This window comes from Ochotona curzoniae, unplaced genomic scaffold, assembly GCF_017591425.1.
Source record: "Ochotona curzoniae isolate NIBS_2020 unplaced genomic scaffold, NIBS_Ocur_1.0 scaffold_3208, whole genome shotgun sequence".
Classification (NCBI taxonomy): Eukaryota; Metazoa; Chordata; class Mammalia; order Lagomorpha; family Ochotonidae; genus Ochotona; species Ochotona curzoniae.
In genome coordinates this window covers 4,674,897-4,702,534 of record NW_024467106.1, presented here as the reverse complement: position 1 = coordinate 4,702,534, position 27,638 = coordinate 4,674,897, and the positions used below count along the sequence as shown (strand labels likewise).

The following is a 27,638-nucleotide window of genomic DNA, read 5'->3' as shown; positions in this document are numbered from 1 at the left end:
TAGGCGTGGGTCTGAATTCACAGACTTGGTTCAAATATCAAATAAACATAACAGATAAGAGCAAGGAGATGTGTGTGTCATAGGGGTCTTCCCTGCAGTGTTCTGGGGTTCACAGCCCAGTCAGTCCAGGGGTGAGCGTGGGCAGACCCCTCCCGGAGTCTGCATGTCCCCTTTGGCAGATGGGCAGGCCTACACTGTGGGTCAGGAGAGGAAGGCCTGGCCTTGCTCTAGGTCCTGAGGGACTTGCAGGGTGTCCCAGAGCCCCGGGCAGAAACCCGGAGTGGGCAGAGCTGCCTTCAGATGCCCTTGGCCCCAAGCAGTGGTGATGCCTCCAGCAGTGGGTGGAACAGTGGCAGGGACCATCAGCTGCCTTACAGCTTCTCTCAGTGCCTGGGTGAGGCACTTGTGCCTCCGGCCGAGCCATGAGACCCGGATTGCTGCTTGAGCATCTGTGACAAACCACAGCCTGCCCTTCCCTCCTGGGGACCTGGCCAGGACTCACTGTGCTCTTGCCTCTGCTGAGCAGCTGGCCTGTAACTTGCCTCTAAGACCCCCGCCTCGTGACCCCAGGAGAAGGGCGCCTGGCCTCCTGTTCCTGCCCTCAGCAGCCTCCGCTCCCGCCCTTCCTCAGCCCAGCGCCCGGAGCCGGAGGGCTGGGTCTGGAACTGGTTAGCTTTTGGAAAAAACAACTGTGGGAACACCGCCCACCCACTTCCCAAAGCTGAACAAACAGCGGAGGCCAGGCCGTGACCGTCCCCGCTGGCGCGTGTGTACACACGTACACAGCACACTCCCCCTGCCTGAAGCCCCAGCCGTGATCCCTGTTGATCATAGCAATTTGGAAAACGTGGGCAGGCTCCAGAAGTTTCTTCAAGTCTAGGTGAAAAGTCTTCAAAAAGTGCATGGAAAAGAAGCGTGTTAAAAAGAAAACGGTTTTGCGCCAACATACTTTGAAACACCACATGTTCACGACAGATAAGCCACTGTGAGCACCAGCAAAGCCAGCCCCAGACCAGGGTCCTCCTCAGTAGCGAGCCTCTCCCTCTCTCAGGGCCTCTTCTGTTAGCCCCAAGTCACAGATGGGGCAAGTCAGGCCCCCATGTCTTCATACTAGCCCTGGGATAGGGTCTGGGGGTGGGGATTGTTGCCAGCCCAACACGAGTGTCCCTGGCACCCTCTGGGTGTCAGAGTGCTGCATCGGCAGGAGCTGTGACCAGCTGGGCAGGACTTAGGCCCCCAGCTCCCTCCCCTCTCCTCTGTCCCCTGGTTTGCCCCTCCCCCAGGTCCTCTCAGGAAGCTGTGACAAAGCACCGCCCAATGCCCTGGCCCAGAAAATAAGGCTTGACTTGGGGCCAAGGCTCCTGTGTCCTGGAGACACTGTCCCTTCGCCATTCACACCGTCATTTCTGGGAAGGCCAGTGGCCGGCTTTCCAGAGCCCAAGAGCGGGAGAAGGGCAGTGTGCCTGCGCTGCTCTGCAGTTGATGCCCCTCCCGCCGCCTCCCCTTCCCCTTTAGGAAAGGCCTCGGCTCTCTGCCTTGGTCTGTGTCACTTGGCTCTGCCCTGCTGGCCCCCCACCGCACTGGCCTGCTCTGCCTCCCAGCTCCTGTAGATGGTGACACCAGGGGACCCCAGGGAGAGCAGACATCCCTCGGGATAACAGCCAGCCGAGACGCGGATGCATGGCCCCCACACCCATCACCCCATCTGCCCAGGCAGGGCTCTCCGAGCTAGCAGGAGTCCTGGCATGGTAAATCCAAGTGGTTTCTGGAAAGGGCCCCAGAGGGAGTTGTTTGGTTCCAGGAAGGAGGCAGGAGAAGGCTAATCCTGGATTAGTGGAGGATGGGGCAGGAGCGCAGCAAATCCAGGCCAACAGGCCAGCCGGCAGCCCAGGCTGCACTGTGTGTGAGAGAGAGAGTGAGAGAGATGGGGTGAAGAGTAGGAGCAGATGTTCTCTGGGTAGGAAAGGGTTAAGTACTCCTGGCCCTCCCAGGCTGCTGTCCATCTCTCCTGAACTTTGCCCTCCCCTCCTCCTGGACACTGCAGCCAGCACTGCCTGCCATGGCTCGCCTCAGCCCCTCACAGCTAGAGAAGGTAGGGAACTGCAGGGTGCGGTGCTGGGGGGGTCAGGTTAGGTGGGGGGGGGTCCTCTCATTCTCCAGCAGCTCCCCCTGCAAACAGCCCACTGTTAGCCAGAGGCCCATGGTCTGAGGCAAGCCTGAATACACTGCCCCAGGGTGTCCGGCTACCCAGGACGCAAAACCAGATCAGCCAGCCCAGCCCTGGCCCTGGCTGTGAGGAGGTCGGTCAACGTGAAAGGCTATGGAACGCCTGAAGGTGGAGTGACCCAGACTTCAAAGCTTTTACCCTTAAATTCCTGGCACTTGATACAAGAATCTCTAGTTCAAAGTCTTGTGACCACAGCCCTTGTCTTACTGGGCAGTTTCTAACACAGGCGCCACTGTGACCCCTGGAGGTGCCCTGCAGCCCTCACTCTCAAGGAGCTGGGCCCAGCAAAGACAAAGACACATGGCGCTGCTCGCCTGTTGCTAAGCCCGAGAACTCGTGGGCTGGGCCCTCGCTGGGGTTGGCCTGAGCAGGTTGCTGCAGGTGGCATAGCAGGTGGCGCTGTCTCAAGGAAGCCCTTTCTGGTTTGGTCACCCAAGCAGCACACAACTGCCCAGCCTAGGAAGAGAGAGCAGGGCCTGTGGCCCGTGGCGGGTGGGTGTGAACGCCCCACAGTGTCCAGTGTGAAGTGAGAACCAGTTCCTACTGGGGGTGAAGCACAGTGCTTTGTGATGGGCCAATGGGCTGCCTTCCCCTTGACCCCATTACTGCTAAGGCTGCTTTTCAAGCTCTGCTAGGGACCCTCAGAGTAGCTTCTAGAAAGAAGACATGGGCTTTCTACTGTAACCTGGCAGGTGCGCGCTGTCCCCGGGCCAGCCTGCCCTAGCCCTGCTGTCTTCCTAGGCCCAGGGCATGGCAGCAGGAGCCTTCTCATATATTGTTCCCTCCTCCATCTGTGACACTCCCCCTTTCCATGCCATGTCCCCCAAGAATGCTCCCCCTCCTGGCAGGTCAGCTGAGCCCCTGCCCTTAGCTGCTCTGGACCCAGCCCAGGATAGTGTTGGCCTGGCAGCAAGGGGTGCAGCGCTGTCTCCCCATGGACAGCCTACCACTGGCTTTGCTTGTAACAGTCCCTCCAGCGCCTAAAACCGCCTCATGCCCAGGAGCCCAGGCCATGTGGGAAAGACAAAGAGGGTGGACTTTGGGCACGTTTCTGGAAACTTCTAGTCCTTTGGGGAAAAGTAGTGTCAAGACAATAGGATTTACTCAAAGCCAGAGGGAGGAAGAGGGGCGCCTTCAGCACCTGAGAGAGAGGGGTATGGGAAATGTCAGTCAACTGCTGACCCCTGGAGGACCCTGCTGCTCTCCCCTCTCCACCTCGTGGACAGAAGTGGGGAAGCCAATCTGAAGAAGGCCCCTACTCCCTGGGGGTCAGCGTGTCACAGAGCCAAAGCCTGAGGCTCTCTCCTGCCCTGAAGTTCCAGAAAGATGGGTTCCTGGTACTCGAAGACTTCCTGTCTGCAGAAGAATGCACGGCTCTGCGGCAGCAGATTGGCCAGATAGTGGCCCAGATGGACGTCCCACTCCACTGCCGCACGGAATTTTCCACTCAGGAAGAGGAGCAGCTTCGAGTCCAGGTAGGTTCCTGGGGCAGCCAGGATGGACAGTGGTCTGGGATGGAGGAACCCAGTCCCTGGCCTGATCCACAAGGCCAGACAGAGGTTGCTTCTGAGACACAGGTGGTGGCAGGGGTCCTTGAGCCCCTGAGCAGCCGAGGAAGCCTAGTTGTGATGATATGGTCAGACCACAGATGGTTGGAGATCAACTCCATGGCTAGGATTTTGAGTTCTGCGATCCAGTTCTGGGGATCCCCAAAGAAACTTCACCAGAGGTGACCCCAGACCTGACTTCTCCATGTGTGCCAGCAAGTGTGAACTCCAGTTCAGTCTGTCACCCACACCAGCCTGCACACAAATGGTGGTTGCAGTTGCATGGACAGTTCTGTCCCCAGCCCCATCTCATATGCAAACCAATGAATGCTGTGGCCCAGCCCAACACTGCCTGCCCTCATGTACACCGGTGGGAACTTCAGCCTAGTCAAAGTGACCTCCAATAACCTCCACCAGGCCTGCCCCCAGCACTGATTCGTGCACATGCTAGTATGTGCAGCAGACTGATCCAGTCTGTCTCGCATCCCATTTGGCTCTTGTACATATCACTGGGTGTTGCAGCCTAGCTCAGCCCGATTAACTCCACTATCCAGTCCACCGCCTGCCCAACCAGGCCCACCTCAACCCTGGTTCTCTTGCTTACTGGTGGGAACTGCAGTGCATCAAAGGGGTGCCCACAGTTTTCCAGCGAGGCCCACTCCCAGTCCCAGATCTTACACTTTCCAGGTGGTACTGCGGTTCATTCTGACAGGACTTTCCCCTGTTGCCAGCACTTACTTGCCAGCTGGGATGCTGCAACAAAGTCCAACCAGTCCACACTCTGGCTCATGCTTGCCCCAGTGAATATGGTCACTTAGCCCAGCCTGGCTCTCCCCCTAACCCAGCTCACATGCACGCCAATGGGTTTTGTAACCCTGCCTCTCCTCTCCTCTCCTCTCCTCTCCTCTCCTCTCCTCTCCTCTCCTCTCCTCTCCTCTCCTCTCCTCTCCTCTCCTCTCCTCTCCTCTCTTCTCCTCTCCTCTCCTCTCCTCTCTCCTCTCCAGTCCCAGCTCTCACGCTCACCAGTGGGAGCAGTGGCCCAGCAGGGGAGCCCCCACAGCCCCACTTCTGGTCTCAGCCCCCTGACCCAGCGTCTTGCATGTGCTGGTTAGTGCTGCAGCCTAGTCTGGCATGGCTCAGCTCACCTCAGCATTTGCTGGTGGGTGCTGAAGCCTGGCCTGGCCTGGTCTGCCTCCAGTTCCAGCTGATGTTGGTGGGTACCGCAACCTAGCCCAGCCTGGACTGCTCCCAGTCCCAGCCCTAATGTGAACTGGCTGCTGTTGTGGCCCAACGCGGCCTGTCCTGTACCCCTTCCTGGTTCTCATATCTGCCAGTGTATGCTATAAATTGTCCCAGCCCAGCCCATACCCAGACCTGATCCACAAGTATGCTGGCAAGTACTGTAACCTGGCGTGGTCTGGACTGCTTCCAGACTAGGCTCTTGTGTTCACTTTCTGGAACTGCATCTTGACAGAGGAGTTCCCCAAGCTCCTCTCCCAAGTCACCTCCCAGGCACACATCTCATGCACATGGCTGGGTTCTTGCTCTACCTCCTGTCCCGGCAGATACAGTGGCCGTGCCCAACTGGCCCACACCCATTCTGGCTGTTACCTTCGGATGCTACAGCCCAGCCCTGCCTGGCCTAACCCCAGACCCGGCTCTCACGTAGTTCAGTGAGTGCCAAGACCTAGCCCAGCCTATCTTATAAACACCCTGACTCTTGTGAGCACCAGAGGGAGTTGTAGCCTAGCCCAGTCTGGCACACCCCAGTCCACAGCCATGCTGAGGGATACTGCAGTTGTGTCCAGCCCTGATTGCCATTCCTCTTCTAGCTCTCACACTCACCGGTGGGAGTCGCTGCCCAGGCAGGACATTCCCTTAGCCGCCCATCAGATCTGATCCCAGCCACAGATTTCGCGCATGCTGGTGACTGCTCTGACCCAGCCCAGTATAGCCCATCCACCATCTTGGCCTTTGCCGTTGGATACTCCAGCCTATCCTGGCCCGTCTCCAGGCCCAAGTCTCACTGGTGTGTGCTGCAGCCTAGCTCTACCCCATTCCTGGCTTTCATGCAATCTGGTAGGTGTGACAGCCTATCCTTGCGTGGCCTGCACCCTATCCTCTCTCCTGCATATGCCAGTGTGCTGTGGTCTTGCGCAGTCTGTCTCCCCAGAGCCAGCTCACACACTTGCTGGCAAGTGGAGCAGCCTTGCCTGGCCTCACCAACACTCAGCTCTAACTTATGTGCTCACCAAGAGCTGCAGCCCACCAGGGCAGCACCCCTCATTCCCTCACCAGGCCCAGATCTCATGGGTGCCAGTGGGTGTTAGGCCCTTACCTGGGATAGTTTGTCCCCCGGTCTTGGCCCTTGTATGTGCTGGTGGATGTTGTGGCCCGATCTGCCCTGCGCCCAATGACTGGGTGCAACTGCAGGTGTTGCATCCTCTGCCATCGTAAGTGCATTAGCAGGTTCAGAAGTTGGATCCAGGGCCCAGTGTGATGGCTCAGTGGCTAAACCCTTACCTTGCAAGTGCCAGGATCCTATATGAGTGCCAGTTCGTGTCCCGGCAGCTCCACTTCCCATCCAGCTCCCTGCTTGTGGCCTGGGAAAGCAGTTGAGGTCGGCCCAAAGCCTTGGGATCCTGTATCTGTATGAGAGACCCAGAAAGAATTCCCGACTTTGGATCGACTCAGCTCCAGCCATCATGGCCATTTGAGGAGTAAACTAGTAGATGGAAGATCTCTCTCTCTCTCTCTTTCTCCTTCTCTCTGTAAATCTGCCTTTCCAATAAAAATAAATAAAAATAAATAAAAAAGGAGTTGGATCCAAAGCAAAGGAGCCGGGACTCAAAATCAAACCTGCATCCCATGTGGCAGGCTGATGTACCAAGCAGCAGCTTCACCCACTGCACCAGGGTGCTCCCCTCACCTGAGGCAGGGTTTGGCATCAGACTCATCCGATGGCAAGTCCGTGCTGTTCACTGCTCGGCTGCATTGCTCTGTGTCCAGTTACCCCAGAGCCAGCTGGGCCGCTTGTGTGAGTCTTAACCCAATCAGAGCAGGAACTCTGATTCCAGTGATGAGACTCAGTACAGTTATAGATGGAACATCAGGGTTCTCCATGGCGTGAACTCATGAGTATGTTCCAGGCAGCCAGGTATACTCACTGAACTCATGCTCAGGGCAAGGAGCTACCGCCATCTGGTGGACACGAGGGGCTCTGCACAGCCAGGAAGCAGGTGAGGTGTCTGGCAGGAAGCAGGTTTCCCCTAGCCAGCTGGCCCTGTGCGCCTTGCAGGTGGGGGATGCAGAGACAGAGCTGGTCACCAAGGGCTCCAGGGCTGAGGCACCGAGTCTGTGCTTCCTCAGCCACCTACCAAAATGTTCCAGAGAATATTGGTTACTGAGATGGGCACCAGGTGAGAAGGTATGTGTGCCTTGGTGTGTAACACTGGCAATGACCCAGCCCTGGTGAAAGCCGAAATTCGTGATGAATATTGAGAAAAATGGTGAAATTCAAAATTCACAATGGAAATTGCAAAAAAAAAATATTTAAATGGATATTCAAAAAGAGAAAGAAATGACACTCCTGCCTCAGTCTTCCTTCCTCGTGGGGCCACCCTGACTGAGTTATCTGTAAACTGCACAAACTCTAATAGGGCCAGGCTAACCTGTGCCAGTTGAGATTCCACTTGGCACTCCCCCGTCTGACTTTGGGATACATGGTTAGTGAATCCCGGCTCCCGTCACCTCCTCCTCCAGCTCCCTGCTGCTTTGTACCTGGAAGACAGCAGGGAATGCCCCGAGTGCTAGGCCCCTGCAGTCCATACGGGCGAGCTGGACGGAGTTCCAGGCTGCTGGCTTTGGCCTGGCCCAGCTCTCACAGTTGCAGGCATTTGGGAAATGAACATATGTCATATGTATTGCACCTGGATACTCCTGATCAGCTGTAATGTCTTACTGGTTCCCTCCTACACAGTTAAATGAAAACTTTAACACGCATTGAACATCATCAGCCTTTTATTTTATTTTATTTTATTTTATTTTATTTTATTTTATTTTATTAAGGCAAGGGACATAAGCTGGTTTGGCATATGCAAGGAAAGGACTTCAGCCAGGCCCAGTTTTTTTATTTTTTTCTTAAGATTTATGTATTTGTTTGAAAGACTGAGTTATACACACAGAGAAAGAGGTGGGGGAGAGATCTTCCAGCACTAGTCTTCTCCCCAGATAGCTACAACATTTAGGGCTCTGCCAGGCCAAAGCCAAGAGCCTAGAGCCTTCTCGGGACTTCCATGTGGGAACAGGAGCCCAAACACTCGGGCTGTCTTTTGGTGTTTGCTCAGACACCCTAGTGGGAAGCAGCCGGGACTTGGGCCCAGCATGGTGGCTTAGCAGCTGAAGTCCTCGCCTTGAATGCGCCAGGATACCATATGGGCGCCGGTTCTGATCCCAGCAGCTCCACTTCCCATCCAGCTCCATGTTTGTGGCCTGGGAAAGCAGTCAAGGATGGCCCAAAGCCTTGGGACCCTGCACCCCCATAGGAGACCTGGAAGAAGTTCCTGGCTCCTGACTTTGGATTGGCATAGCACCGGCTGTTGCGGTCACTTGGGAAGTGAATCCATCGGACAGAAGATCTTTCTCTCTATCTGACTTTGCAATAAAAACAAATAATTCTTTTTTATTATTATTATATTTCATTTTATGACACAGTTTTATAGGCTCTGGGATTCCCCCAGCCCCTCCCTGTACCCTCCCCCCATGGTGGATTCCTCCACCTTGTTGCAGTATTACAGTTCAAATCCAGTCATAATTCTTTCATTGCAAGCATGTACTTTGCATAGTGTCCAGCATCTTATTGTCCAGATAAATTCATCAGTTTCCTGGGGAGACCATCTCTGGTCTGAAGGCAGAGCTGGCAGAATATCATCCCGACCAATTAAAAGCCACAACACAACATCGGCAACAGTTTACAACCTTATGGAGTTAATTGGCATGGTATTGAGTGACCAGTATGTTAGAAAATGCAAGATCTTAACCACATCCTGTGACTACTTCATTGACATTTCAATTTTAGTTTATACGCAACTGGCTGCTATCTATCTTAAAATGGCTATAGGGTACTATTCAGGTGTCTCGTGTCTATTTTCATTTTTGTATTTAGTAGTTTATATTGTTGAAGCATAATTTTTACTGAACTTGGTGGATTTTGGGATAGTCCATGCTGGCTTATAACTAATAAGGCATATGTCAACAGTTGAGGCACAGAACAGTTTTAGAAGGGGTGTGCAGAGAACTCTTCAATGCCTTAGTGAGGAGTAACTTATATTTGTGTCCTACCTAGTAAGGCATGTGTGAGTCCAGGCTAACCGTTTTTTTTTTTGGGGGGGGGGAGGCCTCCAGAGTGACCCTGATGGTCCTTGCAAGAGAGGGTGGGGATCCAAAGTTGGAACTAAGTAAGGACCAGAGAAAGCTCCTCTCCCGATTCCCGAAGGAAGTGCACTGTTCTGTTTCTGCGGACCGCTCAGGACTCTCAGCTGTTGTTCCGATGACATTGGCTGCTGCAGGGTAGGATTTGGGCTTCTTCCATCCCATAAAACAAATAAATCTTTAAAAAAAAAAAAAAGAAAGTGGAACAGCTAGAACTTGAACCAGCGACCATAGGAAGTGCTGGCATTGCAGGCGGTGGTCTTACCTACAATGCCGCAATGCCAGACCTGCAGTATTTTCACTTTCTGATGTGTTCACCTGGCTTTAAACCCACCGTAAGCCAAGGAGTGCATGCCCTGCAGTGTGAGAGGAGTCCAAGGAACGCTGCATTGCCAGTCTGGCTGTGATGCCAGGCGTGGGGGCTCGCGGCCCGGGCCTCTGCATGCAAGTGTGACGAGCCCCTTGGGAGGCAGGGGCAGCATGTCAGCTACCCCTTCTTGGCCACGTCCAGCTCTGGCCCTGGATTCCCTCCCTCTCCCCATGATCTTCTCCCCAACAGGGTGACAAGGACTACTTCCTAAGCAGCGGAGACAAGATTCGATTCTTCTTTGAGAAACATGTCTTTGATGAGAAAGGTTTGGTGTGGAAGAGAGGGGAGCAGAGGTGTGGTGGGAGCCCGTGGGGTGAGGAGGGGGTGAGGCTGGACTTGGCACTTGCGACCCTCCGAGGGCCGGACCACCACTCCTGGTTTCACCTGTGCTTTGTGCCGCAGGGAAGTTCCTGGTCCCTCCGGAGAAGGCCATCAACAAAATTGGCCATGGTGAGTCGGGGCCACAGGAGCACAGAACTGACTGGAGGCCCTGGAGAAGCCTTACCGAAAGTCCCATGCGGAGTTGGAGGGCAGGCAGTCGGTGGTTCTAGCGGCAGGTCCCTACACCTGTCTGACCCGGGCAGGTGCTACCACAGCCCTGGGAGGTCCTGCCCGGGCAGGGGGAGGGGCCCCTTCGCCTGGTCTAGCTCGGAAGCCCCAGGCAGTGGGGCACCTCCCACAGGGGCTGGCATGGTGCCAGGCTCCCTGTCCTAAGATGGTCCCTCCTCTGCCTCTTTATTTTTTCTTTTTTTATGAAAGGATTAGAATTTATCATTTATTTTGTGGACTGCTTATTTTTCAACAATTTAAATGTCTTTATCTTTATTTCAAAGGCACACACACACACACACACACACACACACACACACACACACACAGATCTTCTGCTGGTCCACCCCAGTGTTTGAGCCAGGTCTCCCACACAGGTGGCAAGGAGTCGCCTAGCTGAGCCGTCACCTGCCTTCTTCCCAGGGTGCGCAGGGAGTCGGAGTGGGAAGCACAGACCAGACGTGAACTCAGGCTCTCCAACAGGGATGTGCGTGTCCCCTAGGGTGCATTTACTACGGCCCCCAAAGCCCACCCAGATTGCTGATTGAGGGGCTGGCGCAATGGCTCAACTGACTGATCCTCCACCTCCAAGCACTGGCATCCCATACAGGTGCCAGTTCATGTCCCAGTTGTTGTACCTTCCATCTAGCTCTCTGCTTATGGCCTGGGATAGTAGCAGCGGATGATCCAAAGCCTTGGGACCCTGCACTCACCACATAGGAGACCTGGAAGAAGCTCCTGGTTCATGGCTGACTGCCACAGCAGTGCCTCCCTCCCACCTCCTGGGGCGCAGGACTGTCTTTGTAACCCTCACTTTACACCAGAGGGAATGGAGGCTAGCAGGCGGAAATGGTGACACGAGGTTACACAGAATAAGGGACAAGCCCCTTTGTGAGGGGTGAGGAGCTGGCGGGCTGGAGTCAGGTTTCCAGACGGGCCAGAAGTGTCAAGAACAAGATCATGGGTGGGCCCTCAATCAGTCACAGACAAGCGGGGGGTTGGATGCACCGCAAGCAGGTACGAATGTCCAAGCGAGGCCTGGGTGTGGAAGGGACACCGGGCTGGAAGCTGGTGTCTCAGCTCACCTCTGCCCCGCAGCTCTGCATGCCCACGACCCGGTCTTCAAGAGCGTCACACACTCCCCCAAGGTGCAGGTGAGTGAGACGCAGGAGTGGAGGCGGCCAGGGGACGTGGGTGTGGGCAGGTGCGCAGCCTGGACGTGACCTCTGCTTCCTCCAGGCTGTGGCCAGAAGCCTGGGCCTCCGGAAGCCGGTGGTGGTGCAGAGCATGTACATCTTTAAGGTGAGCACGTGGTTCTCCCAGGCCTTTGTTTTACCTTCTGTAAAAAGGACATAGTGCCATCTTCCTGCCGAAAGCTCCTGGGATTCTTGCAAAGCTGGTAAAGTGGGCCTTCTCCTCTGGTTGGTGCTCTGAGAAAGCTTGTAAGTCAGAGGGAATGGGCATTCAGCACCGAGCTGAAGCTACTGCTTGGGCATTCGAGTCCCAGCTGTTCCCTCCATGGGATTCCAACTCCCCACGGGTGTGCACCCTGAGGGGCAGGAGGGGACCGCTCCGGCACCGGGCCCCTGCCACCGGCATGGGGGCTGGGATGGAGCTTTGGTCTGGATAAGGCTCAGCTGCTGCAGGCATTTTGGGGATTGAACCCACAGAGGAGAAAGATTTTTCTCTCCAGCAATAGAAATGAAACCAATAACTTAAACAGAGCTGGTGATAAGAGGAAGGGGGACTCCACCCCTACCCAGGGCTCCGGCCTCCTTTCTTGGCTACTGAAGTACTGAAGGGCCAGCTCAATGCCACCACCTCCATGAGGCCTTCAGACCCTTTGAGAAGTCTGTGTTGTGGCCTCTTTGCTCCGCCCTCCCTTGGCTCTGCTGAGTGTTGTCGTCTACAGTGACTGCAAGCTCCTGGGTGGGCAGCATGGTTGGCTCTTGGCATCCCTCCTGGGCCTGGCACCCAGGAGGCACCTGATGGGCAATTGGAGCTGGACCTCCTGCACGCTCCCCATGCCCCACAGCTCCTCACCCTGTTCTTCCCTTCTCTTGCAGCAGCCTCACCTGGGCGGTGAAGGTGAGCTGGGAGTTGCTGAGGGGTCCGGCCAAGGCCATGGGGGCAGCTCGGGGACTGCCGTGGGGAGGGTCAGGTCTCTGGAAGGAGGACCAGCCCCCGCTAAGGGCTGTGTGTTGGAGGAGGAGGAACGGTCTGCCTTCCTCTCCTGTGAGAGCCCGGGAGCCCTTGGCTTAGTGCTTGGGCAAACTGATAGTTCCCTTCTAAATCACAGATTCCTGGGTCCCATTGCTGGAGGGCCTGAGTCAACAGGGATCTGTAGGGCCTGGGAATCTGCCTTTAAACACACTCTCTGGAGGACGGATTCAGAATTGAATTTGCTGATCTGGTTCCAAAGCTTTCTGGGTGCACAAAGACGCTTCTACAGCCCCACCCCCAGCAGGCAGGTGGGCAACGTCCGTGTGGGTTCAGGCATCTCTGCTGGCAGGGAGCCCCCCCCCCCAGGAGGCCCTTTCCTATCTTGCCCTGCCCTCTACCACTCCACCCGTGGGCAGTCCCTGGAGAGGGCCACGCGTCTACCCCGCCCTCCAGGCTATTCAGATTCCTTTTCCAAAAGGCCTGAAGCACCCCCACTCCCTGCAGTTTAGGGGAGAGACCTTCCTCTGGATGCTGTCTGGGGGGAGCACAAGGCCGAGGTGAGGGGGCACTGGGCACAGCACCCCCTCCCGGGGTTCCTCACCCCCAGGTGGTCTTGTGTAGTCACCCCCCACCAGGATGCCTCCTTCCTGTACACGGAACCTCTGGGCCGGGTGCTGGGCTTGTGGCTGGCGCTGGAGGATGCCACCCTGGAGAATGGCTGCCTGTGGTTCATCCCAGGTTCACACACTGGTGAGGACCCCTGCTCCCCCCTGCCCAGCCTCCCGCCCCAGCCCCATCCCCTCCTGCTGAGGGCTGACAGCTCTACCTGGGCCTGCAGGAGGCGTGTCTAGGAGGATGGTGCGGGCTCCCACAGGTACCAAGTTCCTTGGGTCGGAGCCTGAGTGGGACGAGAGTTTGTTTGTACCCACGCCAGTGTGCAAAGGTAGGCGGGGAAGCCACGCAGAGGGTGCTGGGAAGGTGAGAGGCAACATGGGCATTGGCAAGCCCTGGGCCAGCTGGGGTCCAGGCTGGGCTGCTGACCACGGGCTGCTTTCGGGGCAAAGGAGTGAATTGCTGTGCACCTTCTGGAAGGTGTGTGGAGCCCAGGGCTGGGCTAGGGCCCTGGCTGACCAGCGCAGGACAAACCTTCACGGCCCTTGCGAAGGCCTCAGGCTCCAGTGAAGAGCTGTGTACTCTAAACAGTGCAGCCCAGCACCGCCTTCACGAAGCCACCTGCAGGTGTGGGGGTGGGGCGAGGGCTGTGATGGAGAAGGCAGGCTGCTCTAGGGAGGAGGTGGGCACAAGGTGGATGGGAAGGTCCTCTCATCGCCCGTGTTCCCACAGGGGCTCTGGTCTTGATCCATGGCGAGGTGGTGCATAAGAGTGAGCAAAACTTCTCTGAGCGCTCGCGCCAGGCCTACACCATCCACCTCATGGAGGCCTCAGGCACCCTCTGGAGCGCCGAGAACTGGTAGGTGGCAGGTGGGTGACAGTCCCCTCCCCAGGCTGGGGCTGTGAGCAGTAACCAGGCCATCTTTTCTGATTGTTCCCTGCAGGCTGCAGCCAACAGCTGAGCTGCCCTTCCCCCCACTGTACACCTAAGGGCCCTTGAAGCTGGGGCCTGCCCCTCGTGAGCAAAGCTATGGGCTGTGACAACAGCACCTGCTCCGACCTTGACCTCCCCCCTTCGACCCTGACCTCCCTCGCCCTGGGACTGTCTCTGAGCCATCTGAGCCCTGCGGACTCCAAGGGAGATGAAGCTTCCTCTCTCCCGGGAGGTCTTTTCCCCCTTCCTCCCGATACACCCTCCCCCTCGAAGGAAGAATAAACGGGGCAGTGGCTCAGTGGGTGCTTCTCTCTTGCTCTGCAGCCTGCCACCTGCTGAAGCCATCGCTGGCACCGCAGCCCAATGTGGCACACCTGCTTTTGCAAATGATGTCACGGTGGGCGTGCTGCTTTCCTGTGGAGGATCCACACACGCGCAGGTCTCACTCCCGGGTGGAGGCAGCAGAATCCAGGAAAGGGGAGGGGATCTGTCAGGTGGCCCGGCAGGCTCAGCCGATCCAGGCCCGGGTTTCTCCCGTCTGCTGCTGGGCGAGGCGTGAGCAGCCTCTGGGTCAGGAGTGAGCCCCAGCTTCCTGTGTCGCTCTGTGAGGCCCAGCTCGCTCTCTGGTCTCAGACTGGGCTCTGCCTCAGGACCGGTCTCTCCACCTGTCCCACAATGGGGCCAGTGCAGGGCTGCTCAGGGCCAGCTCTGTCTGGGCTTGAGTACACAGTCCCCTGAGTAACTTCCAGATCCACAGCCTATGGAGCCGAGGGCCAACACTGAGGTTCCAAGCCACTGACAGATTCTGTTGGGTTCTCGGGTTTCTTTCTTCTGAAGATTTATTTATCTTTATTGGAAAGGTAGATTTACTAAGAGAAGCAGAGACAGAAAAAAGAGGTTCCTTCCACTGGTTCACTCCCCAAGTGACTGCAATGGCCAGAGCTGATCCAAAGCCAGGAGCCAGGAGTTTCAGGTTTCCCATGTGGGTGCAGGGGCCGTCCTCTATGGCTTCCCCAGGCCACAAGCAGGGAGCTGGAAGGGAAGTGGGGCGGCTGGGACATGAACTGGTGCCCATATGGGATCTTGGTACATTCAAGGCAAGGATTTTAGCTACTAAGCTACCACACTGGGCCTAGGTCTTAGGTTTCTTTCTCTCTTTTTAAAAGCTTATTTTGGGGGCCAGTGCAATGGTTCATCTGGCTAATCTTCCTGCCAGCACCCAAGCACCAGTATTCTATATGGGCACCCATTTGTGTCCCAGTTGCTCCACTTCCCATGCAGTTGCTTGTGGCCGGGGAAAGCAGTGAAGGATGGCTCAGGTAGTTGGACCCCTGTACCCATATGGGAGACCTAGAAGCAACTCCTGGCTCCCAGCGTTGGACCAGGCCAGCTTTGGCAGTTGCAGCCATCTGGGGAATGAATGGATGAATGGAAGATCTCTTCCTGTCTTTCCTTTTCTCCATGAATCTGCCTTTCCAATAAAAATAAGTGAATCTTTTTTTTTTTTAATCATTATTTTATTCTCTTAAAGATTTTTATTGGAAAGGCATATTTACAGAAAGGTTCACTTTCCAAATGCCACAACGGCCAGAGGTGGCCTGATCTGAACTGGGAGCCAGGAACTTCTGGGTCTCCCTTGTAGGTGCAGGGGTCCAAGCACTTGAGCCATTCTCTACTGCTCTCCCAGGTGCATTAGCAGGGAGCTGGACGGGAAGTGGAGCAGCACGAACTCAGACTCGCGCCGTATGGGATGGGTCCCGGTGATGGCTTTTCCCGCTATGCCACGTTGTCAGCCCCCCCTCCTGGCACCCCTGTAGCCTGTAGCTCCCTTCCTCGGGGCCCAAGCCTCCTTCACCGCCTGGCCTCAAGTGTATCCCCTGATCGGATCCACGTACACTCATGGCCACAGCCAGGCCCAGATGAGGCCACCCAGGGAGCTGGCTGGGCAAAGCTGGTGCCCTTTGACCAACAGAGACACTTTCGTTGGCAAGCAGAGGACAGCCAGCCTGAGTAACGGGACTGGTTTGTTGAGTCCCCGCGGAGCCCTGGAGGGAATGTCTGGATCCTGGCTCTGAGGCAAAGGCCGTGGTGGCTGCCACTCCCAGCTCCTCCGAGCTCTGCTCCCAGCTTCTGGCACTGGGGGGCTGTGCTTTTGGTTGTCCCTGCCAGGGTGGATGAGGAGAGGAAGCTTGCCCAGCCTCAGGAGTCCTGCTGTAAATGGTCCTCTGCAACCATCATACCAACTCCTTGCTCTGTGCCAGCTCTGGAGGACCCAGACCCACCCCAAGAAAGCAAGGCAAGGAACCACAGCCCTCTGGCAGAGCCTTTTGGTCTCACAGGAAACACTCCAAGACCCAAATAGAGTGTTGCTCTGGGAGAAGAAACTGCTGGGACCTGGACAGAACGGAGTCAGGGCCATGGATGGGCTGCTCAACATGGAGTGGGCACTGCTGAGGCAGTTCGCACTGTCAGCTGACAGCCCCTCCAACCCCTGCGCTCTCTCCTCCTGTTCAGGAAGCCAGAAAGTCAAAGTTGCTCCTACTGCCCTGGGCTCTGACAGGATAGTGACCGCTCTGGGCGAACAGCCAACGCTTCCCCACCACCTGCTCATCCGGCAGAGCCCCGGGCTGGATGTCTCACCGATCCCATTTCCTTGGAACTCTGTGCCACTCATGCTGAGGGGTTGCCTGTCCTTGATGTCCCCTCGGGAACCGAGGCTCCGAGGGTCCCGTCACCCACCCCTGGTCACATAGAGCATAAGCCGTGTCACCTGGGGCTTCTGCTTACATGAGGGACACACCAGAACCGGAAGTAAGCGTTAGGTCCTACTGCCTCATGTGTCCATTCTGGCCGCCACAGACCATGAGGGGACAAAGAGTGCCCGGGTCCACTCAAGTCCTCATCCTGAGTCTTTGTCCTATCCTTCAACACTCTCCCACTTTTTTTTTTTTAATGTTTTATTTATTTGGAAGGCAGATTTACAGAGAGAATGGCCACAATGACTAGAGCTGAGCGCTCTGAAGCCAGGAGCCTCGTCTGGGTCACCCATGTGGGCGCAGGGTCCCAAGGCCTTGGCCACCCTCCGCTGCTTTCCCAGGCACATCAACAGGGAGCTGGATGGAAGTGGAGCAGCTGGGACACGAAGCAGTGTCCCCATGGGATGCTGGTGCTGGCAGGTGGAGGACTAGACACTTGAGCTGCTGCACTGGCTCCAAAGGTCTCCCTCCCCTTTTTAAACTGCAGCCATACTAAAACTGGGAGGGTTTGGCTTTATTACTATTATTTTTAAATTTTATTTTCAATCTGACTCCACAGAAAAACCCAATCTGCTCTTTACTCTTTGGCTCCTCCCGCCCACGTGGCTGGTTGCCATGGGGATCTTGGTCAGTCCCTGTTTTTCTCCCAGCCCCAACTAGGCCATCAGCAATATCAAGAGGTAGAGAGGCAAAAGGAGGTTGTCGATCTGTGTGGTGTACGCCTCGAGGAGGGACACTGCGCTGATGGAGCCCAGGATCCACGCGTACCCGTGGTTCAGGTCCACGGTGCTGTCAAAGATCAAGATGAGTGCCACAGAGATGACCTGGGCGAATATTGACGTCATGGTCCCCTCGAAGGTCTTCTTGGTCCCGGGCCAGCGGATCTCTCCCATGGTGCTGCCGAAGATGGAGGCCACCGTGTCGCCCACCCCCACAGCCAGCACGCCGGCATAGGGGACCAAGGCCCGGGCGCCTCCGAGGCTCCCCTTCTGCGTGCAGGGTCTGGGGACCAGCCAGATGGGGAGAGACATGCCAAGCAGCAGGTAGATGTGTGTGAGGATGAGCGGTCCGCTGTCCCGCTCATCCAGGAAGAGGGACAGGAGGCCGCGCAGGGTGTGGCCCAGGGGCTTGATGCGGAAGTAGCGCACATACTCCAGGATGAGGAAGACTGCCAGGCAGAGGGTGGCGGCCACGTGCAGCAGCGGCCGGTCAAAGACGATGCCTGGCACGTAGGTGGCCACCACGATGAAGTGGAAGTACTTGCGGGCCAGGGCGGGAGCCTGGTGCTTCTTAGACTCAGAGGACTCGGATCGCTTGGCGTTCTGGTACAACACCACCAGGCACGCCAGGGCCGCGAGCAGGGACCAGTAGGCTAGGAGGTAGATGCGGGTGTGTGTCCGGAAAAGGAACTGCAGCAGCCAGAGCAAGGGGTTCCGGCGGATGAGCCAGTGTAGCCAGGGCAGGACCACGCCGAGGCCCAGCACGCAGGTCATGAGGTGGAAAAAGATGGACGAGGCCCAGGTGCCCGAGTCCATGAAGACGAAGAGGGTGCTGAAGAAGACGCCCAGCAGCACCACGCCCACCACCACCACCAGCAGGAAGTAGTCCACGGGGTCCCCCTGGCTCTCCAGCACCGTCAGAGAGCGCTTGATGAGCTGGTTGAGGACGAAGCTAAGCCCCCCCAGCACCAGCAGCGCCTCTCCGGGGGTGAAGCAGCGGGGCAGCAGGTACAGGAGGATCATGTTGAGATACACGAAGATGAGCAGCACCTCCAGTACCTCGATCACCTCGCCCACACTCAGCGAGTGCTTGAGGATGTAGATGATGACGCCGCCCGCCAAGCCCGAGACGGCGCACGTGTTAGTGGGCAGCGGGCGGGTGATGCCCAGCGCCAACACGGACGAGAAGAGGGCCACCGCCATGCCCGTGGCCGCCACAACCACGCCGAAGCGCTCAAAGGCCGGGTTCTCTGCCGCCTGGCACCGCTCCTTCATGACCAGCCCGAGCAAAGGCATGACCACTGAGGCGGGAAGCAGGCCGCTGTTGGCCGACATGCGGAACTGGAACACGGCGTTGCCCTGCTGCAGCAGCCGGTCCCATTTGTACTGGACGTAGAAGGCCTGCACAGCCAGGGCCACGGCGCACCACGAGTACCGGTCCCACACGGTCGCGTGGATGCTCAGCACCACGGCGAACACCACAGCTGCCTCAGCCAGCACCGACCCGCTCAGCGGGGCGGCGGGCTCTGGGGCCGGGGGGCACTGCCGGGTCATCACTCCGGGGCCGGGCCTGCGGGGAAGCAGGGGTGAGCAGGGACGCCCTTGCAGTCGGGGCTGCTCGGCCCCGCCAAGCTGAAGGCGGCCGTTTTCACCCAGCCGGCAACCTCCTCCAGCTTCGAGCGCTGAACTCACACTCCCTGCGGCGAAAGAAGCTGCCGCGCAGTCACACCTCACCGCCGGCCCCTCCGGCGAAAGCCTTTCCACTCCTCCTCCGCCTGGCTCACGATCCAGAGCGCGCGTGCCCAGGCCGAGCTCTTCCCTCCGCGGGCCTCGCCATCTTGACCTGGCCTGTCCATCACGTGATGGAAGGCCCCGCCCACGCGGCGCGACCCGGAGGCGGCCGGCCGGTCACGTGAGCACGGCGTCCGGGGGCGGGGCCGAGGCGCCGTGTGTCTGTGCGCGCGCGCGCGAAGATGGCGGCGGCCGCCGGCGGGCACAGTGTGAGGTGCGGCACCTGGTGGGCTCGGTGGGCTGCGGGGCGCTGGGGGGAAGCCGGACGGAAGCGGGAGTCGAGGGGGACAGGGATGTGCGGGCTGAGCCCAGGGTTGCGTGGACGGGAAGCTGAGGCGGGAGGGCGGCTAGATCCAAACGGTCCTCGCGCGCGGGGATCTGAGGGCACTTGTCCGGGGAGGCCGGTTCCTCAGCCCTTGCCCTGAGCTCCCTGCCTCGTTTTCACCTCCCTGGGCGCCCCCTTTTTCTTCGCCGCTGCCCGCCCACCCCCCCGGGTGCTCCCTCACCTCGGCGCGTCGCGGTGGCGGGAGGACCTCTCCCCGCTTCGCCCCGGGCGGTCCGGCATGGGAGAGTGACCATGGCCTGTGGCCGCCTCGGGGTGAGGGGGACACGGCCGGACGCTGCCCGGTGCCGCCTGGCCGGCTGTGTGGGGACGGCCAGGGGCGCTGGAGGTTGCAGGGAGCAGTGTCCAGCTGCGGGAGATGGTGGCCGCGGTCCCCTCGCCGCACCCCGGCTGCTGTGTGACGGCTGGGACAAGCAGCTCTTTCTGTCCCTCGCCTGCCCCTCCTGCAGCCCTCCTCGTGGCTTCCCCGCCATTTTTTGGGGGGGGAGAGGGGGTCTCGTTCTTTGCTCCTGCCACCTCCCGCGGGATCTGTGGTGTCCCGCATCCCTGGCGTGTCTCAGGATTCTGGCGCCTCGGCTCCTGTCTTTCCCAAGCTGTTTTTTTTTTTTGTTGTTGTGGCTGTTGTTTTATGGTCATTGGAGCTGGGCGGGGGGTCTGCAGTGGAGAAGGTGGGGTTCCCACAGGGTGATGGAGGGGTGCTCCTGCCTGCGAGAGGGAAGGGGGCATCCTCGCAGCCCTCTGTGATGGCGTGGCCTGCACCAGCACTGCAGGGAATGCCCAAGGGGTGGGCACCAAGAAGCAGCTGCGTGAGCTGACCTCAGCCAAGTCACCTCCTTGCAGCCCGTTTGTTTCTCTGAACGTGAAGAGCAATGTTGAAAGAACTGTGAAGCCGACCCTGGTATAGAAAGGCATTTATTTATGTGTTAGGACACGTTAGCCCCTGATCGGAAATGAGGTCAGCCTTCACCTGCTCAGTTTGAGGAAGATTGTGCCTGATTTGTCTGAAAGTTAGTTTGAATATTGGCATTTTGGTGTATCTTGTGTTTTATTTTACTTTGTTATTTTATCGTTGCTTGAAAGACTGAGTTACAGGGCGTACACGGAGGGAGAGATCTTCCGCGTGTTGGTTCACTCACCAGGTGGCCTCAATGGTGAGAGCTGGGCCGAGAGCTGCTTTTGGGTCTCCCACATGGGTGCAAGGACCCAAGCATTTGGGACTCAATCCGGTACCCATATGGGCTGCCTGCATTCACCCAAGTGAGGCTTAATCTGTTATGCCACAGTGCCAGCCCCAGCTCTGGGCACTGTTCCCTCGTGCAGCTGTGGAGCTGCATCCCAGGGCCACTGCCGCAGTCAGGACCCTGCAAGTCTGTGGGACAGTCTGATGGCCTCCCACCCGTATGTAAACTGGGCTCTGTGGGGTCCAGGGTCCTGCCTCAGGCCCCAGGGCTGAGCAGTCCACTCAGCTCTGTCCTGGGTGCTGTAGGTTATATCACTGCACGGTGCCTGGTTTAAGGAAGAAGCTTCCTGTGTGCGGGAGGAGAGGTGCGCAGGGCTGTGGCAGCCTTCACTGGGGAGTGGCCAGGACTGCAGGCTCCCCTGCCTTCCTGCCAGCATTCCATCTGGGCTCTGGTTTGTGTCCTGGCTGCTCCACTTCCCATCCAGCTCCCTGCCTGTGGCCTGGGAAAGTACTCAAGGCGGCCCAAAGCCTTGGGACCCTGCACCCGCGTGGGAGACCTGGAAGAGGCTCTGGGCTCCTGGCTTTGGATTGGCTTAGCTCTGGCTGTTGCGGCCGCTTGGGGAGTAAATCATCAGGCGGGAAATCTTCCTCTCTGTATATCTGCCTTTTCAATGGAAACGGCCAGAGCTTTATCTGAACTTTATGATTTTATTTTAAAATATTGCTTATTTGAAAGGCAGGATCAGAGAGAGAGACACAGAGTGGCTTCTAGCCTTTGGCTCACTCCCCAGATGGATGCAACGGCCAGGATGTGCCAAGGCCAAGCCAGGAGCATCTTCTGCGTCTTCCACATGGATGCAGGGGCCCAAGTTCTTGGGCCATCTTATTTCAGTCATGTTAGCAGAGAGCTGGATCAAAAGTGGAGCAGCTGGGACTCCAATCTGACTGTGTGGGATGCTGGCATCATGGGCAGAGGCTTAACTGAATACGCCATAGCATTGGTCCCCATTATTATTACTATTTTATTATGGTTTTATTTATTTATTTTAATTTTTCAAAGGTTTTATTTATTTGATGGGCAGAGTTACAGAGAAAGGGAGAGACAAAAATCCCCAACTGATTGCAGCAGCCAGGGCTGGGCCAGGCAGAAGCCAGAGGTCAGAGGTCAGGAGCTTTATCTGAGTCTCCTGTATGGGGGACAGGGACTGAAGCACTTCCACGATCTTGCACTGCTCTCCCAGCTGCGTTAGCAAAGAGCTGCATTTGAAGTGAAGTAGCCGGGACTCGGCCTGTATCAGCCAAGGGAATGCGGCGGAGCAGGTGTCAGCTTAACCTGTTAACGCAACAACACAGACCCATTAAAAAAAATAGGAAGAAAAGAAAAAGAAATGGTATCCAGTGACCTCTTTCTGCACTTAACAGTCTAGTGTATTGTCTGGAATTGGTGTGACACAGTGTGTTGGCTGCTGTCAGGGGTCATCACGGGAATGCTGGTTCAAGGCCTGGCTGTTCCACCCCCAGTGCAGCTCCCTGATGGTGCACCTGGGAATGCGATCAGAGGTGGCCCAAATTTGTGGGCTGTGCCACTCTTGGGGAAGACACTGATGGAGTCCCAAAGTTGTGGCTTTGTCCTGGCTCCGTCCTGGCTCCGTCCTGGCTCCGTCCTGGCTCCTTGAGCCCTCTGGAGAGAGAAGCAGTAAATGGAAAATTTCTCTTTTGTCTTTCTCTGGAATTCTGCCTTTCAAATTAAAAAAAAAAACCTTTGTTTTAAAAATGGCAATGAGGAGTTAGATAAGCAGGTGTTTTCTTTCCTTTTGAAGGTTTATCTAACTTTCTATCTGGCTATTTGAAAGACAGAATGTCTGACTGGAGTGACACAGGGAAATGCCCTCTGGATGCCTGTAGCAGCTGGCACTGGATCGGGCTGAAGGCTGAGGAGGGCACCCCAACTCCCACGGAGGGGGCGGTGCTGCCTCAGTGCCTTTGCTGTCGGCTCTCGTGGCTCAGGGCACACATGAGCAGGGGCCCAGGGAGGCGCACACGGCCGGGATCCGAGGTGGACGCTGTGACGTGGGGTGTAGGCAGCCCAGCGATGGCTTCACCAGCTGAGCCAGGCCTCTGCCCTGTTGTCTTTTTTTTTTTTTCAATACATTGTTTGGTTTAGATTAAAATTTTGCATCTTAGTTTATTTTGGTCATCAAACATTCTCCCAGGATTCCTTTCTAAAATGTTAACAAAATTATATTCCATAGTCATTTTAAAGAATGTGAATGATTGCTTGCCTTGCTCTGTGGGGAGTAGATATAGTAGCTGTAAAATGACATGTGCTCTGTCTCCATTTTCAGGAGCAGCAGAGAGCTGTGGACCATCCTGCTTGGAAGGTCGGCTCTGAGAGAACTGGTAAGGGGAGCGTCCCTGTGTGGCTTCTGTGGGCTTTGTGCTGTTCGGATTGCAGAGCTCCCTGCACTGGCTTTGAAGCCAGAAAGGAAAGTGTATTTTTTTTTTTAAAGATCTATTTATTTATTGGAAAGTCAGTTATACAGAGAGGAAGAGAGACAAGAGAGGAAGATCTTCTGTCCAATGATTCACTCCCCAAGTGAGTGCAACTGCTGATGCTATGCCGATCTGAAGCCAGGATCCAGGAGCTTCTTCCGGGTATCCCACATGGGTGCAGGGTCCCAAGGCTTTGGTCCTCAATTGCTTTCCCAGGCCACAAGCAGGGAGCTGGAGGGGAAGTGGAGCAGCTGGGACTAGAACCGGCGCCCATATGAGATCCCAGAGCGTTCAAGGCGAGGACTTTAGCTGCTAGGCCACCGCGCTGGGCCCTGGGAAAGTGTATTCTTACTGCCATGACCCGGGGAGCATTCGTGCACTGCTGGCCTCGGCTGTGTGGGACCCTGACCCAGCCTTGCTGCTGGCGTTTCTGGAGGCTCCGTCTGTGAAGAACAGAGTCTCATGGGGGGCGTTACTCTCGGTCATCAGCGCTCTCAGAGCAGATATGCACGCTTTGCTGCTGCCTCAGGGCCAGTACTCGAGTGACTTTTCGTGCTCTTCCTTCGTTGGCCTCCTCCAGCTTACAGTTACTGTGCCTCAGGGAACACCTGCAAGTACATCGTCAGTGGAGGGAAGTTTCCCCGGCGGTCCTTGGGTGGTCTTGTCCTCTGAGGATAAGTGTCAGGATGACGTCCGGCTGGCTTTGTGGCTCCGAGGCTTTTGCAGCCACCTGCAGCACTGGCGTCCTGTGTCGGAGCTCTGGTTCCAGGTCTGAGTGCTCCGTTTCGTCTAGGAAGACGGCAGGTGCTGGCCCATGTCTTGGGGCCTGCCGCCCACGTGGGAGACCGGGCCTGGTTGGCAGTTCCAGGGAGGGGCCTGTTGGGCCATCTGGGGACAGATGAGCAAATGCAAGCCTTCTCTGCTCACAGAGCTCTTCAGTTACTGCTGTGCTTACTGCAACTGACATCGTGAATATTACATCTGCTTTAAAGCCTTACTTAAGAAAAAGTTATTTTCATCTGTTTGGAAGGCAGAGCAACAGAGAGAAATCTTCCATCCACTGGTTCGGTCCTCAGTTGTCCACACAGCTGAGCCTAAATCACACCAGAGGCAGGAGCTGGAACTCCATGGACGTCTCCTGCATGGTGGCAGGGGCTCAGTCACGCGAGCCATCCCATGTGCCTCCCAGGGCGCAATAGCAGGAGGCTGGGTCGTGAGCGGAGCTGAGAGTCAGCTAGAAAGCACAGAATTATATAAGTGAATAAAGAATTACGGTTAGTGGAAGTACTTAATATGAAAGGAATTTTTATCTAGCCACTTGGTAAAATGTTGTACAGCCGCTAGAAGGTGTATTTATCAGGATTGTCACATAAGGTTAAATCATTAATCATTTGGTGTCTGGGAAAGGATTCTGAGCTGAGGGACAAATGCATATTAAAAAGACTTAAAGAGCAGGGTCATGGAGTCTGATGAAAATGATACCTACACAATTACCTTTTTCTTTTCAGAATCAGATTGAGGCAGAACTGAATAAACATTGGCAGCGGTTGCTGGAGGGGCTTTCTTATTACAAACCACCCAGGTAAGGCTCTTCTGCGTGTCTGGTTAGGGTTCCCTCCACTGCTACCTCGGGCAACCTGGCATGAAGCGGGCTGTCTGGGGTGCTGTCCCTGCGTGAGAAGGCTGTCCTGGGGTCCTTCCTGCTGTCCCTACGTGAGAAGGCTGTCCTGGGGTCCTTCCTGCTGTCCCTACCTGAGGAGGTCAGGGTGCAATTTGGTTACCAGTTTGGTTCCCCAGTCTATTGAAGGAGTAAAGTTTCTTCGTACAGTATTATAATACAGTATTATAAAATCCAATTAGTAATGTTATATGTGGTGATCAGGATTTTGTAAATATTCCAGTGAAGTTCCTAGTTATTTAGACTCCGCTGTGTTTGTGTGAGGACTGAATGCTAGCTGTTTACCGTGGATTTTCTGTGTATCGGTTAGTATCCTGAGCCCCTGGTGTGCCCGACACCCTTCAGCATGGGGACTACTTATGGCATTTTTGTTGGAGCGCACAGTATTCTTCCATATGCTGGTTTGCTCTCAGTGACCATGGCTGAGCTGGAACTCAATCCGGGTCTTCCATATGAATGGCAGAGACCTCTTCTTAAAGATGATTTTACTTATTTTTTGTTAGAAAATCAGATTTACAGAGAGGAGGAGAAACAGAGATATTCCATCCACTGGTTCATGCCGGAATTTAGCTCATCTGAAGCCAGGAGCCTGGAGCTTCATCTGGACTTCAGGGTCCCAAGGCTTTGGGCTGTTCTCAGTTGCTTTCCCAGGCCACAAGCAAGGAGGGAGCTAGATAGAACATGGGGCTGCCAGGCTTAGAGCTGGCATCCATATGGGATCCTGGCGAGTCCTTTAGCTGTTAGGCCACTGCACCGGGTCCTAAAGTCAGGATTTTTAAAGCTCTCATCTTCATCTGGGTGAGAGCCATACAGTACACAGCTTCCTCGTGCAGGAGGCAGGAAGGGAGTTACTAGAGCCCAAAGTTTTTCTGTAGCTAATTAACCTAATCTAGCTCGATAGGAGACAGGAGGGGCCAGGTGCCTGGAGCTTGCAGAGTAAGTTCTTGGCTGTCAGGTGTTCTGAATGGTGAGGAACACTGGAGAGGGGTTGAATGTGTGCGATTCGCCTTCAGTTAACTTGGATGATGGAGAGGAAGTAGGAGGGGTAGGATGCAGACTGCTGTTAATTAACCTGATGACGAGCAGGTGTCAGCCATCGATGGCTACACCCCATTACAGTTCCATGGCCTTACTAGGTGTGTTGGCAGGAAACTGGATCAGAAGCAGGCAGCTGGGGCTTGAACCAGTATGGGGTGCTGCTGTTGTGGGAAATGACAGCTTGACCTGCTGTACCATAATGCCAGCTCCCTTCCTCTTCGCTTCGTCTGCCTCCTTGAGATCAGAGAGGCTTTGGGGAATAAATATGTAGATTGTTTTTTAATGAGCAGAAGAAAACACCAATTTTTTTTTATTATTATAAAATTTTATTTTGACATTCCTTACATAGTTAATTAGGGTAAGAAGGTTCAAGGGCTACAGGAAAGTGGATAATACTAGTATGTTTTCCATATTGTTTCCTTCATGTTTAAAGGGGGGTATTAAGGGAGAAGGCCCACCCAATTTCCCACCCTCCCTGGGTCCCAGATGTAGGGCATGCTCTGAGGTTCTTGCTCAAGTGGTTTTGATATTGCAACAGTTATGAATTGCTGTCAGTCTTGCCACTCCAAGCACTATGAGGTCTTTGAAAAATACACTGATTGACATAGTCCATCATAGCTGAGATGGTTGGTTGACCTGTTCTGTCTTCTCTCTTTTCTTCGTGAAAACACCAATTTAAACAATGTGGTTCAGAAGAGAACACAGCTTGTAAAGCTAGAGTTACTCATCTCTGTGTGGTCCAGATGCCGTTTGATTATATGAGGGGCCCAGGTTGCTCTCATCACTGGTTTCTGAACATCTGTTAAATTTTTCTACCTTCATCTTCATCATCTTAGGCTAATGACCTTTCTGTTCTTGAATTAGCCCTTTCCGCTTGATTACATCACTGCCTTGATGAAATCAGTAACTTTACAAAAGAAGATAACCACTGTTTTATCATATCTAGGCACTCTTATTGTTCATATTTTATCATTGATTTTTTATTGTTAATTTTTTAAGGTTTATTTGTTTTTATTGGAAAGTCAGATATACAGAGAGGAAGACCTTCCATCCATTGAGTCACTTCCCAAGCAGCCACAATGGTTAGATTCGAAGCCAGGAAACCTCCTCCGGGTCTCCCACGCGTGCACAGGGTCCCAAAGCTTTGGGCCGTTCTCGACTGCTTTCCCAGGCCACAAGCAGGGAGCTGGATGGGAAGTGGAGCTGCTGGGATTAGAACCGGCGCCCATATGGGATTCCAGATTCCAGTGCGTTCAAGGCAAGGACTTTAACCAGGCCCGAGTTTATCTACCTTTCAAGTAAAAACAAATACATCGGGCCCGGCGCGGTGGCGCAAGTGGTTAAGGTCCTCCCCTTGCACACCTGGGATCCCATATGGGCGCCGGTTCTAATCCCGGCAGCCCCGCTTCCCTTCCAGCTCCCTGCCTGTGGCCTGGGAAAGCAGTCGAGGACGGCCCAAAGCTTTGGGACCCTGCACCCGCATGGGAGACCCTTAGGAGGCTCCTGGCTTCGGATCGGCATAGTATCGGCCCGTTGCGCTCACTTGGGGAGTGAATCATCGGACGGAAGATCTTCCTCTCTGTCTCTCCTCTCTGTATATCCGCCTTTCCAATAAACAAAATAATAAAAATAAATCTTTAAAAAAAAAAAACAAATACATCTTAAGTATTGTTATTGAAAGATTTTAGTGGCTAAAATCTTTTTTTTAACCTTTTTTTTTTTATTATATTTTTGACAATCTTTACATAGTTAACTGGAGTAAAAAGGTTCAAGGGCTATAGGAAAGTGGGTAAGACTATTATTTCCAT

The 27,638-nt window shown here is 55.4% G+C and overlaps 3 protein-coding genes across 5 annotated transcripts in view; 2 read left to right on the top strand and 1 right to left on the bottom strand.

Moving 5' to 3' along the window:
* The first annotated feature begins 1,856 nt into the window (after nt 1-1,856).
* Nucleotides 1,857-14,110, top strand: PHYHD1 (phytanoyl-CoA dioxygenase domain containing 1). Of its 3 annotated transcripts, XM_040962832.1 has the most exons (11): nt 1,857-2,092; nt 3,544-3,702; nt 9,764-9,839; nt 9,977-10,024; nt 11,222-11,277; nt 11,363-11,425; nt 12,190-12,211; nt 12,908-13,036; nt 13,125-13,229; nt 13,631-13,757; nt 13,843-14,110. In XM_040962832.1, exons 1-11 carry the CDS (start codon nt 2,060-2,062, stop codon nt 13,886-13,888), a joined length of 864 nt encoding a protein of 287 aa, XP_040818766.1. In that variant the 5' UTR covers nt 1,857-2,059; the 3' UTR covers nt 13,889-14,110. The 3 variants fall into 3 exon arrangements, with proteins under 3 accessions (XP_040818766.1, XP_040818767.1, XP_040818768.1); XM_040962833.1 differs by lacking the exon at nt 11,363-11,425; XM_040962834.1 differs by lacking the exon at nt 11,363-11,425 and having other exon boundaries at nt 1,994-2,092; nt 11,222-11,271.
* A 2,844-nt stretch (nt 14,111-16,954) lies between these two features.
* Nucleotides 16,955-19,130, bottom strand: DOLK (dolichol kinase). Its single transcript, XM_041004504.1, has one exon. The coding sequence runs from the start codon at nt 18,859-18,861 to the stop codon at nt 17,245-17,247; it is 1,617 nt and encodes a 538-aa protein (XP_040860438.1). The 5' UTR covers nt 18,862-19,130; the 3' UTR covers nt 16,955-17,244.
* A 146-nt stretch (nt 19,131-19,276) lies between these two features.
* NUP188 (nucleoporin 188) overlaps nt 19,277-27,638 on the top strand; it is a 44,976-nt gene continuing 36,614 nt past the window's right edge. The window contains exons 1-3 of the mRNA XM_041004318.1: nt 19,277-19,312; nt 22,967-23,021; nt 24,623-24,696. Of these exons, the coding sequence (XP_040860252.1) occupies nt 19,281-19,312; nt 22,967-23,021; nt 24,623-24,696 (161 nt within the window). The 5' untranslated portion in view covers nt 19,277-19,280. The remainder of the gene's footprint in view (nt 19,313-22,966; nt 23,022-24,622; nt 24,697-27,638) is intronic.

Coding starts and splice junctions, on each gene's coding strand:
- PHYHD1 (XM_040962832.1), top strand. CDS start 2,060: ATGGCTCGCCTCAGCCCCTCACAGCTAGAGAAG. Junction 11,278..11,362: donor CACACTCCCCCAAGGTGCAG/GTGAGTGAGACG, acceptor TGCTTCCTCCAG/GCTGTGGCCAGAAGCCTGGG. Junction 12,212..12,907: donor GCCTCACCTGGGCGGTGAAG/GTGAGCTGGGAG, acceptor GGTCTTGTGTAG/TCACCCCCCACCAGGATGCC.
- DOLK (XM_041004504.1), bottom strand. CDS start 18,861: ATGACCCGGCAGTGCCCCCCGGCCCCAGAGCCCGCCGCCCCGCTGAGC.